A 13,470-nucleotide genomic window follows, 5' to 3' on the forward strand; every position below is an offset into this window, starting at 1 on the left:
GTTTTCACACCATTCATGTTTGAGCTTGATGTTCATCCACTCACTTACAACCATACAATGTCAATTCAGAGTTGCCAACTTATGAATATTTGTGCATGCATATATGTTCGGACACGTGCGTGTGTTGGGAAGTGGGGAAGTGCCCAAGCTGTCCACATAGAGTTGGTTCATGGTGAATAAACGAGGCTCGTCTTCATGTATATAATTTGCGCAGTTTCAAGGACACTTTTCTCATACAAATTCCAACACGTAAAACAAAAGTAACATTGGGAGGCAGAGCATTTGCCTGTGCAGCTCCCAAACTCTGGAATGACCTACCATTAGAAGTCAGGAAATCCCCAACTGTAGCAGTCTTTAAATCATGACTCAAAACATTCCTTTTCATTTAACTGTTCATTATCATCAAGCACATTAGAAGCTTTTGCAGCGCAGAGAAATATATGTCTATAGGTTTTGCGCCTTATAAATTGATATTGTTATTATTATCATTATTATTATTATTATTATTATTATTATTATTATTATTATTATTATTATTATTATTATTATTATTATTATTATTATTATTATTATTGTCATCATCATCATTATCTATCTCCCTCTCCCCCACCCCCTCCTCCTGTCCCTGTTCTCACCCAACAGACAGCTGCTTCCCAAACCCCTGCCTCAACCAGGGTGCATGCTTCTCAGATGAGTTCGGCCAGACCTTTACTTGTACCTGTCAGCCAGGTTTTCAGGGTACCCTTTGTGAACAGCAGAGTGAGTGTTAACGGCATCCATTAGGGCTCCGATAAACAATAATGCAAAATTTGACTTTTTTATCTTTTTAATCATACTGTATACTAATCCTCAGACTCACAAGACATTATGTAGGATTTTCAACTTTTAATGAGCATATTGTGGCCTGTATTTGTTAATAATTTATCATATCAAGTGTATTGCCACAATTTTGAATCTGCCAAAGGGGATTAGAAAAGATATCAATGTATTAGATGTTTTGGGTGAATTCCTCTCCCAGCTCTCCTTATGTTTGTAAATCTGTCACAATTTTGATGAATACTGTAAAACCAGAAGCATTTGCAGCATAAAACTTTTGCAAATTGCCACTGGCAGTCAATGCAATCTGTAGACACACACAAAAAATAGTTTTGCGTGCATTTGACTTTTGCAAATCTTGGCTCTTTGCAAAATTTGCAGAAGTTGTTTAATGCATTTGAAAATTTCTGGTTATACAGTACATGGCTGGTTATCATGTATGCAAACAGTTCTATTCAAATTGTTAATGTTATACAATTAGAGTCAACAAAGACTTTATGATGATTTATGATAGATACCATAAAAATTGATTAAAATGCAAATAATATGTTATGTAAGTAGTATTTCTTATTTATAGAAATTGTTGTGTCAGAACAGAAGAATACAAGCAATTGTCCTTTGTCAGCTAACACTCATGAGCTTTGACACATGATTGCACGTGTCACTCTTTTTCCCATAGACCTGTGCTTCCAGTCCCCATGTCAAAACGGAGGAACCTGCTTGCAGCTGTCGGACACCACCAGAACGTGTGCATGTCTATCTCAGTTCAGTGGTGATTTCTGCCAGTACAACAGTGAGTAGACCGCAACCCTCATCACCACATCCATTTCTCCCAGAGTTATTCATTTTCATTTTCCCATTCTGAATCTTGGCTTGAACGTATGCAATGCTTGTGTGAACCTTTAAAGGTCCTGTGGTAACCATCGGGAACAATGATTTGAAAAATTGTCAAGATATGACATTTAATGCATATACTTGTATGTAGGTCTGGTGTACCACAAAACATCCTATCATATAAAATTTTCTTGATATAGCCTAAAATATAGGGAGATACAGGTATCTGTATTTTTGTCGAGCCCACCGGAGGTGTGGGGAGACTAAGGGATCGCCTGTGGCGTCTGTCTGTCCGCCGTCCGTCCGTCTGTCCGTCCGCCATCCGTCCGTCCGTCGTAGCGTCCATCCGTCCGTCTGTCGTCTGTCCGTAACGCTACAAAAACTTGAATAACTCTCTACTGAGGATTTCAATCAAACTTGGAGGGAAGAGTGGTTATACAAAGTTACACATTTTATCAGCCATGAAGGGCACCTCAAGGTCAAAGGTCACAGGCAGAGGTCAATGAACTGTAGGGCCCAATGTTAAGTTTTTAGGGGGCGTTTCGTTTATGGCTCGTAACTTTTGATGTATCTGTCTGTTTGTGACTAAACTTAAGGCCCCATCACACTACAGCGAATGCCCAACGAATGCAAAGCGAAAGCCCAACGAATTTGAAAATGTGAAGACAGTTTGCATGTCTGACGTTCTTTGAATTCATTAGTTATTCGTAGGGATTCGCAGAGATATGCTGGAGATTTTGGACATGTTTAAAAAAAAAATCGGCTCCAGCGTATCTCTGCGAATCACGACGAATAGCTAATGAATACAAAGAACGCCAAGCATGTTACGAACTACATGTATTCTAGTATTACCAATGTATGTGGACATTTCTTCAAATTTTCAAATTTATTGGACATTTGTTGGGCATTCGTTTGGCATTCGCTGTAGTGTGACGGGGCCTTTAGATGGCAGATGTCCCTTGGGAAGTTGAAGGTTACCACAAGGTCAAAGGTCACAGACAGGGGTCAACGAACTTTTAGGGCTCAATGTTAAGTTTTTAGGGCGCGTTTCGATTGTGGCTCATAACTTTTGATCCCTTTGTCCATTTGTGACCAAAGTTAGATGGTAGATGTCCCTTGGGGAGGTGAAGGTCATCACAAGGTCAAAGGTCACAGAAAGGGGTCAACAAACTTTTAGGGCCCAATGTTAAATTTTTATGGCGCGTTTCGATTGTGGCTCATAACTTTTGATCCCTAAGTCTGTTTGTGACCAAATTTGGATGGTAGATGTCCCTTGGGGAATTAAAGGTTATCACAAGGTCAAAGGTCACAGAAAGGGGTCAACAAATTTTTAGTGCCCATTGTTGAGTTTTTATGGCGCGTTTCGATTATGGTGCATAACTTTTGATCCCTTTGTCCGTTTGTGACCAAACTTGGATGGTAAATGTCCCTTGGGGAGTTGAAGGTCACCTCAAGGTCAAAGGTCATAGGCAGGTCAATGAACTTTTGGGAGTTAGAAAAATATTAATTTCTTGTACGCGAATGGGCGAGACACAATTTGGCACTTGCCTTGTTCTTAGTAAACCGTAACTGTAGACAGTTTAGTCTGGGAACATTTTTATTATAAGTGTTGTTCACACTTTGTATATTTAACAGTGCTTAACATCGATTTTACCAATTATAATCTTTACAGTGGTTGTTTCTATCCCTAACTCACATTTTAGAACTATTTTGAAGCACTTATGCTGGGTTTTTGTTTCATCTGCAAATGGTAAATTATGCCTTTAATGTTTAATAGCTGTTATGTACATGCTGCTGTATGTACAATTTCCATTGTAATCTGACCTCCTCCCCCCCCCCCCCCCAATTAAAAAAAAAAGGCAAAAGAAAGATTTTCTGGAAATCATGTGTAACTTAGATCTCTCAAAATGTCCACATTCCTTCTTTTTTTTTAAGGGTGGGGAGGAGATATCGAATATAAAAAAAAAAAAATCAGCTTTGATTTACTTTTTTGAAAAGACGTTTCTCCATCCATTTATTAAGAGAGTGTGAATAGGGTTTTGTAAGGTTTTAACTTGAAGAAACTACATAAGATGCTTGTTTCCTGCTTTTTTGTGTGTGTGTGTGTGTGTGTGCCTAAGATCCTTGTGTATCTCAACCCTGCCTTAATGGAGGCATCTGTGCTACTTCCAACAATGGGCTGTCTTACTCCTGTAGCTGTGACGAGACCCGCTGGGCAGGATCCAACTGTCAAACTGCAGGTAGGCTACTCCAACATCACTATGCATCAGTCTGTCATTACTGTCTCAAGTTTGGCCATTTTTTGATGTGTTCTCACAGAGGAGCAAATGAATTATGGAAAACATAAGTATGTTTCGGCATGAGTACGTGTTTCCTATACCCTCAGTATGCTGTAAAGGTCCCAAAGGAGATGCGTACAGTGTAACTTCATATATTTATGTCACTGTGCATAATTTTTGTGTGTGTGGGAATGGCATAATTCTTTATTTCTGCATGGATTGGATTGAATATACTGTAGATTCATTATTTGCAATATTTATCTGACTCTGCACAAGTATTACAAAACTAATGAGGATAACAATAAAAACTTTTGGTGAGTTTTGATAGTAATGATTGGTATCAGTGTGAATTTGGAGTAGCATATGCCCAGAGCATTAGAATTGTAATGGTAATGATTCATGCTGTATCATTTCTCTAGCAATCATGATAAGAAAGCCAACATTTGAGTTGAAATATTCCAAAAATAGATATGCTACAACGAGTAAGAAGGAGATCATGTGATTATATCAGCAACATTATGATGAAGATGATGGACACATAGATGATGATGAAAGTGACAGTTGAAGATGATACGGTTGAAAGTGAAGATACATTTTTGTAGTTGTGGAGGTAAGCATTCCTCCTTCATTCCCTAGCCTGTCATCACCACATTCTCCTATCTACTTTACTAGTTGTCTGCCTTGCGCTGCCGTGCCGCAATGGTGGAATTTGCTCACCAACTGCCGATGCCCTCAGTTTCACTTGCCAGTGTCCACCTGGGTTTTCGGGTCCTACCTGCACTGTCAGAGGTGAGAGGCAAGCCTGAAGAAAGCCATCATTAAACCAGTATTACCTGGAGATTTTCTTTTCTCTTTTTATTTATTTTGCATCATTGATCTTTACTCACTGAAAGGCACTGGAAGATCTATATCTTGCAAATTTGTTCATGGATTAATACAAATTATGTATTGATGTTGGTGATCATGGACATGGCAAAGAAATGTATTTTCATGCTATCACACTCAAATAAAAAAAAAAAATAACAAGATGAAAAGAGACCTAATGCTACAGCTTCAAAGTATGCACAGCCTCAGCTTTAAGAATGGCAATGAACTTAGAAAAAAAATGTATGTAATTCAAACCTGTGTTTAAGTAAAAGCTGATAATACATTTCATTGTTGCTGAGCATATTTGCAAGACTAACCCGACAAAACCAGGGAACACTCTAATATTTCCTCTATTATGATCATTATGGATTTCCGAGAATGTCCCGTATGTAATTAGATGAGACTGACTTGGCCCCATTCTTGCTCCTATAGGCCTACTGCCCCTTTAAAACAAATCAGTGAACAACCCACAGCTGCCCTTGCAAGAGGGCGTGTGTTTGTGCTGTGTGGATGCGTGGGTGGGAGTACTGACATATATGTGTTGCACAACTGTACCATGAAAATTTTCTGGATTCTCTGCTTTCCACAAACAGAGGTATGCGACCCCAATCCCTGTGCTAATGGGGGCACTTGTGTTGCCAGTGGAAACACGTTCCAGTGCATCTGCCTGTCGTCATTCCTGGGTCCACAGTGCCAGACGCCAGGTATAATCAAATTATGTATGCTTGTTAATATCACCTTTCGAGGCTTTGTTTAATTAGTTTGATAAATCTTAGCTGCATACATTGTATCACAATGGTCTTACAATCTACATTAGTCTTGCCTATGTAGAAATGAAGCTGAGAAAATGAGAATTTAGGGATTTTTATGCCTCCGCTAACGAAGTGGCCGAAGGCATTATGTTTTCGGGTCGTCCGTCCGTCCGTCCGTCCGTCCGTCCATACGTCCGTCTGTACAATTGTATGTCCGTCTGTCCCGTTTTGTTTTTGTCGATATCTCAAGAACCGTGAGGTGGTTTTGCATCAAACTTGGTATGAGGGTATATCCTGGGGGGATAATACTTTGTTTGGATTTTAGGGTCACGGGGTCAAAGGTCAAAGGTCACGGGTTATTTTGTGAAAAAAAGGTTGAAATTTAATGTTTTTCTCCATATCTCGCAAGTGGTTCGAGGTATCTTCATGGAACTTAGTATGTATGCATGTACCGATGGGCAGTGATTATCTAGGGAAGTTGAGGGTCATGGGTCAAAGGTCAGGGGGTCAAAGGTCAAGGTCAACTCCTCAAAATATCACTGCTTTCCTTATATTCATGCAATGCCTGAATGATTTTTTTAAAAACTTGATGTATGCATGTGTAACCCAATATATATTCTGTGGGAAGTTTCTTGCCAAAAGGTCAAAGGTCAAAAGGTCAAAGGTCAAGTGAAAGTGCTAAATTGCACTTCTTTCTCCATATCTCAAAAGTACATGTAACTCAAGGTATTATCATGAAACTTACATATTTATGCATGTTCAATCTAACAGTGATTCTCTTTGGAACTGTGAGGTCAAAGGTCAAAGGCCAGGTTTAGATAATACTATTTTACCATTTGATACTGAAATTATACTTTTTCTCAATACCTTGAAAATTACTCAATGCATAAACTTATAAAAGGGTCAAAAGTTAAGTAAAAATCATCAGTTTCCCCAAATACCTGCACTCTGACGTTTTAATCATTCATCCAATTGAACCTAGTTCTAGGAAAGTGAACATTCAGCACATTTGTGGCAAACCTATCATTTTAATATTTTGCCAATTGTGTGAAACTTTCATCACACATTGTCAAGACATTGTACTATAGACCTATTAGGAGAACCATGCATTATGGCGGAGGCATACACCAGTCACCTTAGCGACATTTCTAGTTAATGATTGCAAAGTGCATCAAAGAAAGTTAGAATCTGTGAGTGACTGGATTTACTGCCATACGCAAATTTTAACCAATAATAGGAGTGTCATGAAACAGCAGTGCCAAAGTAGATTGCTTCAGAAATGGTTCAACACAAAGTGAAAAAAGAAGGAACTATCCTGGGATTTGACTCCCCTGTAAGCAGTAGGTGATGTGGGTTCTGTCTTTTTTCAATTGGTGTTCACAGTCATACAGATTGAGCATACAATCTTTTTCATAAAAGAGAAAAAGCAAAACGGAAAGCCTCTGTTACTGTTTGAATAGTTTTACATCTCATGCATGTCACTCCACAGCTTAAATGTTGTTGTTGTTGTTGTTGTTGTTTTGTTGTAATGGTGTGTATCACTCAAGATTGAGTATTTACGCCAAATTTGCGCTAAATGTTTGAGATGAGGAGTAGTTTAAGTGCAAGTCCAGTCCACCATTCCAAATCAAATATGTGAGTATGTCTGCATCCTTTGCATGCGAATACAGAATTCGCAGCAGTTTTAATCCGTCTCATGGCTGTCTGTCCAATCCTGTAGATCCCTGCCAACAGAATCCCTGCCAGAACTCGGGCACCTGCACGCCCACCTCGCAGGGCCTCGATTTCACCTGTCAGTGCCCCCCATCGTTCACGGGGCCCACCTGCTCATTCCAGGGTGAGTTCAGAAATGAGTTCAGAAATGTATGTACGTGTGACTGTGAGAGAGAGAGAGAGAGAGAATCAAGTTTGGTAGGTGATAACCAGCTGAGAGAAAAATCACAAAACAGCTTGTACAAAAATGTGCCACTGTGTAGAATCAAAGACACGGTAGTCAGGAGTCAGTGTGATATGTGTTTAAATTCATGTATACATGTAGATTTGTCAATCAATGTCTGTGCTATGTGCGAGGGAATGAATGAGTCAATTTAAGCATGCATGATTGACTGAATAGATGAATGGAACAGATACAGGTACAATTAATGGAATGATTAATGAATAGAGAAGGTTATCAAGTGTGTCAAGTTCAGAAGTAATGAGATTTGTCTGTACAGCACAGGAATGGAATACTTTGGCAACATTTTAAGAGTAGTGAAACATAATATTGTCATACTCGGGTGATAGCAATAAGATAACATTAAGAGTTTATATCAACGAGAAACATGAATATTGCGAAGTGAAAATTGTACAGCTATTACGACTAGCTTTCACTGCTCCTCACATTTTACAGAGTGTGAAAAACATAAGAAAATACCTGACATGTTGAATGCAGCATTGCCACTTCCTTTTCATAACAATTTGATAATGCTTATTATTCATGTAGCATTCTAATGCAGCAACCGGTACAATTTTAGAGTTTTTAGTACAATAATCAAGAGTGAAATACGATATTGCCTCTTGAAAGGACAACTTTTAATCTTTCAAATGAATTTAAAAAAAATAATGAAGCCAATATGAACTGCAGAAAACTGCCCAACACCATGTCATCATATAGAAAGATTTACTGCAATATTCCTGCATCCCCTACAAAAACGTTGAATGACAAGCCTGTTGCGGATGGAAAATATGCAGATGCTTTAAGTTTTCTCATCAATGTTGATGAAGAAGCAACATTTTACTTGCCCGTTCTTGGCAGGGAAATTTTTTTTTTTCTGACATTTCACTGGCCCAGGGCCAATTGGGTAGTAGTGGTGTCAAGATTTCATAAAAATTTGATTTTTTTTTAAAGGATATCCCGTCTTTTATGTCAAGAAGTTGGCATCTGTGCTAATCATCATGAATGAAATGATTTGAATCCTAATAAGATAAGATTGTAATGTTGAGCCACAATCCAGACATCACCTTCTCCCCCACCTCTCACCTCTCTCCACCAAGATGGCTGCTCCCTGAACCCTTGCCAAAATGGAGGAATCTGCCAAGCTCTCGACATCTTTGGCAACTTTGTGTGCAACTGTGCGCCAGGCTTCTCCGGCACAACTTGCACAGATTTTGGTATGTTGGCGCCTTTGAGTAGTTTCCATGTAGTCTGTGAGCTTTCTATCTATTTTTCTATTAGTGTCATTGTTTTCATTTGCAGTTGCCAATTTTAATGCCTTTTCATCACTATATGTGTAAAATTTTGTATAACTGTAAATCTATGGTGTTTATGCTTCACTACGTATAGACATCATGTACCATTTTCATGCTTTTATGCTTCACTATGTATACCAATGTAGACATCATGTACTATTTTTTTTTTATGCCTCACTTTAAAATGCAATACTGCAGTGAGTGTGTACATGTAAATCAAAGACACATTTTACAGATTAAAGGATTATGCAACATTTCTTTAAGTTATGTTTATTCATAAGGAACATCATGTTGAACTCTTGGCTTAAAGTTTAAGGGGAAAATGATGCCTATTGTGTCCAATTTCAAATTGCCAATGTTTTAGTTTTCTTTCGGGATATTTTCTTTCTCTCAAGCAATTATACTTAATGCTGTGCTCTAGGTATGCAGGCCCATCAGAAATGTATTTTGTTATGTTTAATTAGGGACATTTTAGTAGTTATAATAAATTTTTTCTGGAAAATGTTTGTTTAGGGGCAACTGAGAGGTAATAATGACACCAATTCTGTCACAAAAGAGGGAGATGAACTTGGTGTCTGTTGATAATTAGATTTTGTTATTGTTTTCTGTTTTTTTGTTTAGACCCCTGTGGCCTAGCGCCCTGTCTGAATGGAGGACAGTGTATCACTGATCCATCACAACAAGGCGGCTACCGATGTATCTGCACATCCACCTTCATTGGAACGAACTGTGGCTTCTTTAGTATGTTGCATAAGTTGTTTCTTTTTTAGTCCTGTTGGTGATGATCATCTGCAGAAATCGATTGCAGGTCTTGTTTCTTGAAATATTAGAATTTGTTACGTTAGATATCGTTCTTGGGGGTGTGCATGCTTTTCCTTCACTCTCTATGGTATGTTCAAAGTGATCATTTTCTCTATATGTTGTATTTATGTTTTTTCATTATTTTCAGATGGTCATTGATATATCTAATCGTGTAGGCTTTGTTGAAGTGTGCTCAATCTGTGTTATACATGAAAAATGTTGGGAATGTGGGTATAGATTAAGACATTGAGCATGCAAATAGTTTTTAACAATGTTTAGAAATGTAGTAAATAGTAAGCATTGTAAGAAGAGGAACATGTATTTCTCTTCTCCAGATTTGTGCTTGTTCTGAGTGTTCGTACTTGCTTTGTCATAGATGCAATGGACATAGATTTAGATTGGAGATACTGTAAAAGTTCTCTGTTTTACAGACTTTAACTGCTGATGCAATCTCTTAACCACATTGCCTTTCTTAAAGTCATTACAAAGACTCTTGAAGTAGTAAACACAATGCTAAAAGTGAGAGCACACTCTATAACATCCCCTGTAAAGTTTGATGACAAGTCTATATATTTTATTTAAAGAAAACATTAAGGCTAGTCATGCATCGATAGAAATGCACACTACCATTCTTGATGAATGTGAAGGGGTAGATATGAACGAAGACAATGATAACTGTGCTGAGACAACGATATATGAGGGTCTTATTGACTTGTCACTAGCCATACTTATATGGACTGACTTCACGTTATGCAAAATATATCTCAAAATTTTAAAATTATCACAGTTTGAGTAGATGAATTATTCCCTTTCGTTTTGAAATTGTAAAAGTGTGATTTCCTCCAGATGATGATGAAGTACACATGAAGCTTTTCAGAATAGGAAATGCCTGCAATCTGTTAGAACATTTTATAGTTATGTTACTAACAACTATAAGAAGCAGGCTCCAGGTCTATTCTTCATCCCTTGATTAATAATTGCTTTAATGTAGCTGTTGACATTAGTGCTTGACCCAGTGTTTCCTGTTAGTTTGTAGTTCCGTGATTTTGCTTCAATGCCTTGGATTCTTGTTTTGGCCGAGATTATTAAACCTAGTGTCCTTCCCTTCAAACGGTAGACCTGTGTAGCGCAGCCCCCTGCTATAACGGTGGTTCATGCACCCCGCATGACGACGGCAGCAGCTACCAGTGCTCCTGCACCGACCAGTTTGTCGGGGATCAGTGCCAGCTTCAGAGTAAGTTTTGTGAAGAGGAGGAGATAGTCGAGACTGTCTCCAAGCCTCCATCGCTGTTTTGATGCTAACCATCCCGCCATCACCTCATCAATATTGCCTTTAATTGCCATATTTGTGTCACCAAAGATTGTTGTTTTGTCTTCATTTTCATTTTAACTCTCCATCAGCACAGTGATTTGTTGATATCTATAATGCTAATTTCATTGATGTCATGCATGTTTTTGTAAATGTTTTGTCACCTGTCTTTGTGTGTTTTGTCTCCAGGTGTGTTGGAGGCGTAATTTCAGTTGCGACAACTGACAGCACAGTGTTTGTTTGCACCTGCACCTGCACCTACTGCTATTCTAATATTTACAACTGTCTGTAACCATGTACATGCTTGTAAGCCAGCAAATTCCACTAATTCTCCCAAACATGGATCTCTGTAGCTTTCCTTTCTTGTGAGGTGAAACAACGTTACTTCTGTTGTAGTGCAGACACTAACCATCATCTGTAAATTTGGGGTTTGGTTTTTTGTGTGTATTCACCATCATACCTCACTCAACTCAATTTTGCCTTACCCATTCAACCTCTTGTTTCTGTAATAATGCATGAATACTTCGTCTTCTCGCTGTTCATTATCTTGTATTGTATGACTGATCTCTTGTACAATCAAAATGAAAATCTACGAAGAGTGTGCAATTACTACAATCAAACTTGTACTTTTCAGTTGGCTTATAGTACAAAACGCATGGTTTGTCATTGAACTGGCAGATATGATATCCAAGGAGATGTCACTCAATCCATATAAGATCAGCTTTGAAGCTATTATATCATTATCATCATATGATAAAATCTATCGAAATCATATATCATTATTTCTGTTCATGTAGATTTTGTTTCATCCAGGTAGTTGAAAAGTCGAGATAACTTGATCAAATATGGTCAACTGCTCTCCTTCTCTTTGTGGTCTTTCCATGCAAGTCCATTCCACCAGATTTATCAAGTCTTTTTTTTTTTTGTGCATGCTGTGAATCATGCAAGCAAAAATCTCACAATTGATTGCAGTCACTTAATCTGTCTAGTGAAATGTACATTTGTTTTGATGATAATCCTTTCTATCATTTCAAGAGCAATACAAATGCTCAAACCAAAAATAAAAGTGTCATGTGTGTAAAATCTCATATTGCGCCATTGTCTTGAATAAAGATAAACATACATGTAGGTGGTCATGATTTTACCATTGTGTTTATGATCTCTATCTGACTTCTGGTCAAAAACACTTGTGCACTTTGTATGCCTATAACATGATACTATGTGCTTGATGTTTGAACCATATTAATGCCACATTCAAATTTGCACTTTTTTTCCACGTTGCATATTCCACAAGCCTTGATTCATTTAGAAGTCACATAACACATATTTTATATCTTGTATTTGTCTTTCATATTTTGCATTGTGTTGTCATCTTTGTTGAATACGGCAGTAACTGTAAACTTTTAATCCACACATATCATTTGTTCAACACTTTTTAAAAAATTTATGTTTTTATTACTTTTATTGCTGTCAGTATACTGTACCTACATACATGTATATGTTAATGTTTACTTTACATAAGTCTTACCTAAAACTACTTTTATGTAAGTCTTACTTACTACTTTACATAAGTCTTACTTCATATGACTTTGTGACTATACAAGATTTGCTTTTGTTTAAACAACAAGTGAAAAGTGATTACCTGGTATTGGTCTGAGCAAACTCTTTCATCTCATAGTGTCTGTATATGTGTAAGAGGCTATGTTCACCCATTAGTATGCCTTCTGAAACGTTTTATCTCTTTTTATTCATCTACAAGTGAGTGAATGTAACCAATATAATGACTGGAATAATATGAGTGATTGATTGATTCATTCATAATGTATCTGATGCTCACCAAGTGTTCATTCAGTTTGATTCCTATAGCAATGATCAATATTACTCCATGACTTCCCTTGGTTTAACACCACAATGCTCTAGTTTACTTAGGCAGTAATCAAGTAGAAAGGTTAGAATGTGCTAGAAACTTGTCCATAGCTTTTATCATCCAAGGCTTTTCATTAGTATTTTGTATAAGACTGTATATTTCAAATTTAGAAATATAAATGCGAAGCTGAAAGGTGAATATTAGGAAATTGTGACAACAAATATCAGCACTACAATTGTTGTAATGTGCCAAAATTACATTTATTCTTCTCGTCCCCTTTTTCCATTCTGTACTCGCCCTCTTTTTAGATCCCTGCAACCCCAGTCCATGTCTGAATGCAGGAACTTGTAGCCAAGACACTTCAGTCAGTCCACCGACATTCAGCTGTGCCTGTCCAGCAGACTTCTCTGGACCAACATGTGCAATTAACTGTAAGTAGAGAAGAGTCATGACCCTCCTTTGTGAAGACAAGGAAAATTGTGGAAGTTATTAGCGTCAGTTATCACAGAAATCATAATTATACATGTGATAGTACTACAAGTATGATTAATCATGACTATGATTATTGCTATTGTAAATCCTTTTGGGCATAACAATAATGGCATCATCATTGCCCTTATATATGGTAGAGCTTCCACAACTGCCTTGACTGTCTGTTTTCAGAAATATAAAAATGAACGATTGGAACATGAAATAAATTATTAATATAATGGATTG

At 37.6% G+C, this 13,470-nt stretch overlaps 1 protein-coding gene across 1 annotated transcript in view; it reads left to right on the top strand.

Annotated features, from left to right (window-relative positions):
* LOC139717354 (cadherin-23-like) overlaps positions 1-13,470 on the top strand; it is a 197,374-nt gene that overhangs the window by 71,010 nt on the left and 112,894 nt on the right. The window contains exons 22-31 of the mRNA XM_071628860.1: positions 643-759; positions 1,496-1,609; positions 3,771-3,890; positions 4,602-4,718; positions 5,390-5,500; positions 7,269-7,385; positions 8,582-8,698; positions 9,398-9,517; positions 10,695-10,811; positions 13,062-13,184. Of these exons, the coding sequence (XP_071484961.1) occupies positions 643-759; positions 1,496-1,609; positions 3,771-3,890; positions 4,602-4,718; positions 5,390-5,500; positions 7,269-7,385; positions 8,582-8,698; positions 9,398-9,517; positions 10,695-10,811; positions 13,062-13,184 (1,173 nt within the window). The remainder of the gene's footprint in view (positions 1-642; positions 760-1,495; positions 1,610-3,770; positions 3,891-4,601; positions 4,719-5,389; positions 5,501-7,268; positions 7,386-8,581; positions 8,699-9,397; positions 9,518-10,694; positions 10,812-13,061; positions 13,185-13,470) is intronic.

Source organism: Diadema antillarum, unplaced genomic scaffold, assembly GCF_040938485.1.
Source record: "Diadema antillarum isolate AM-2024a unplaced genomic scaffold, OU_Dant_1.0 scf00000074, whole genome shotgun sequence".
Lineage (NCBI taxonomy): Eukaryota > Metazoa > Echinodermata > Echinoidea > Diadematoida > Diadematidae > Diadema > Diadema antillarum.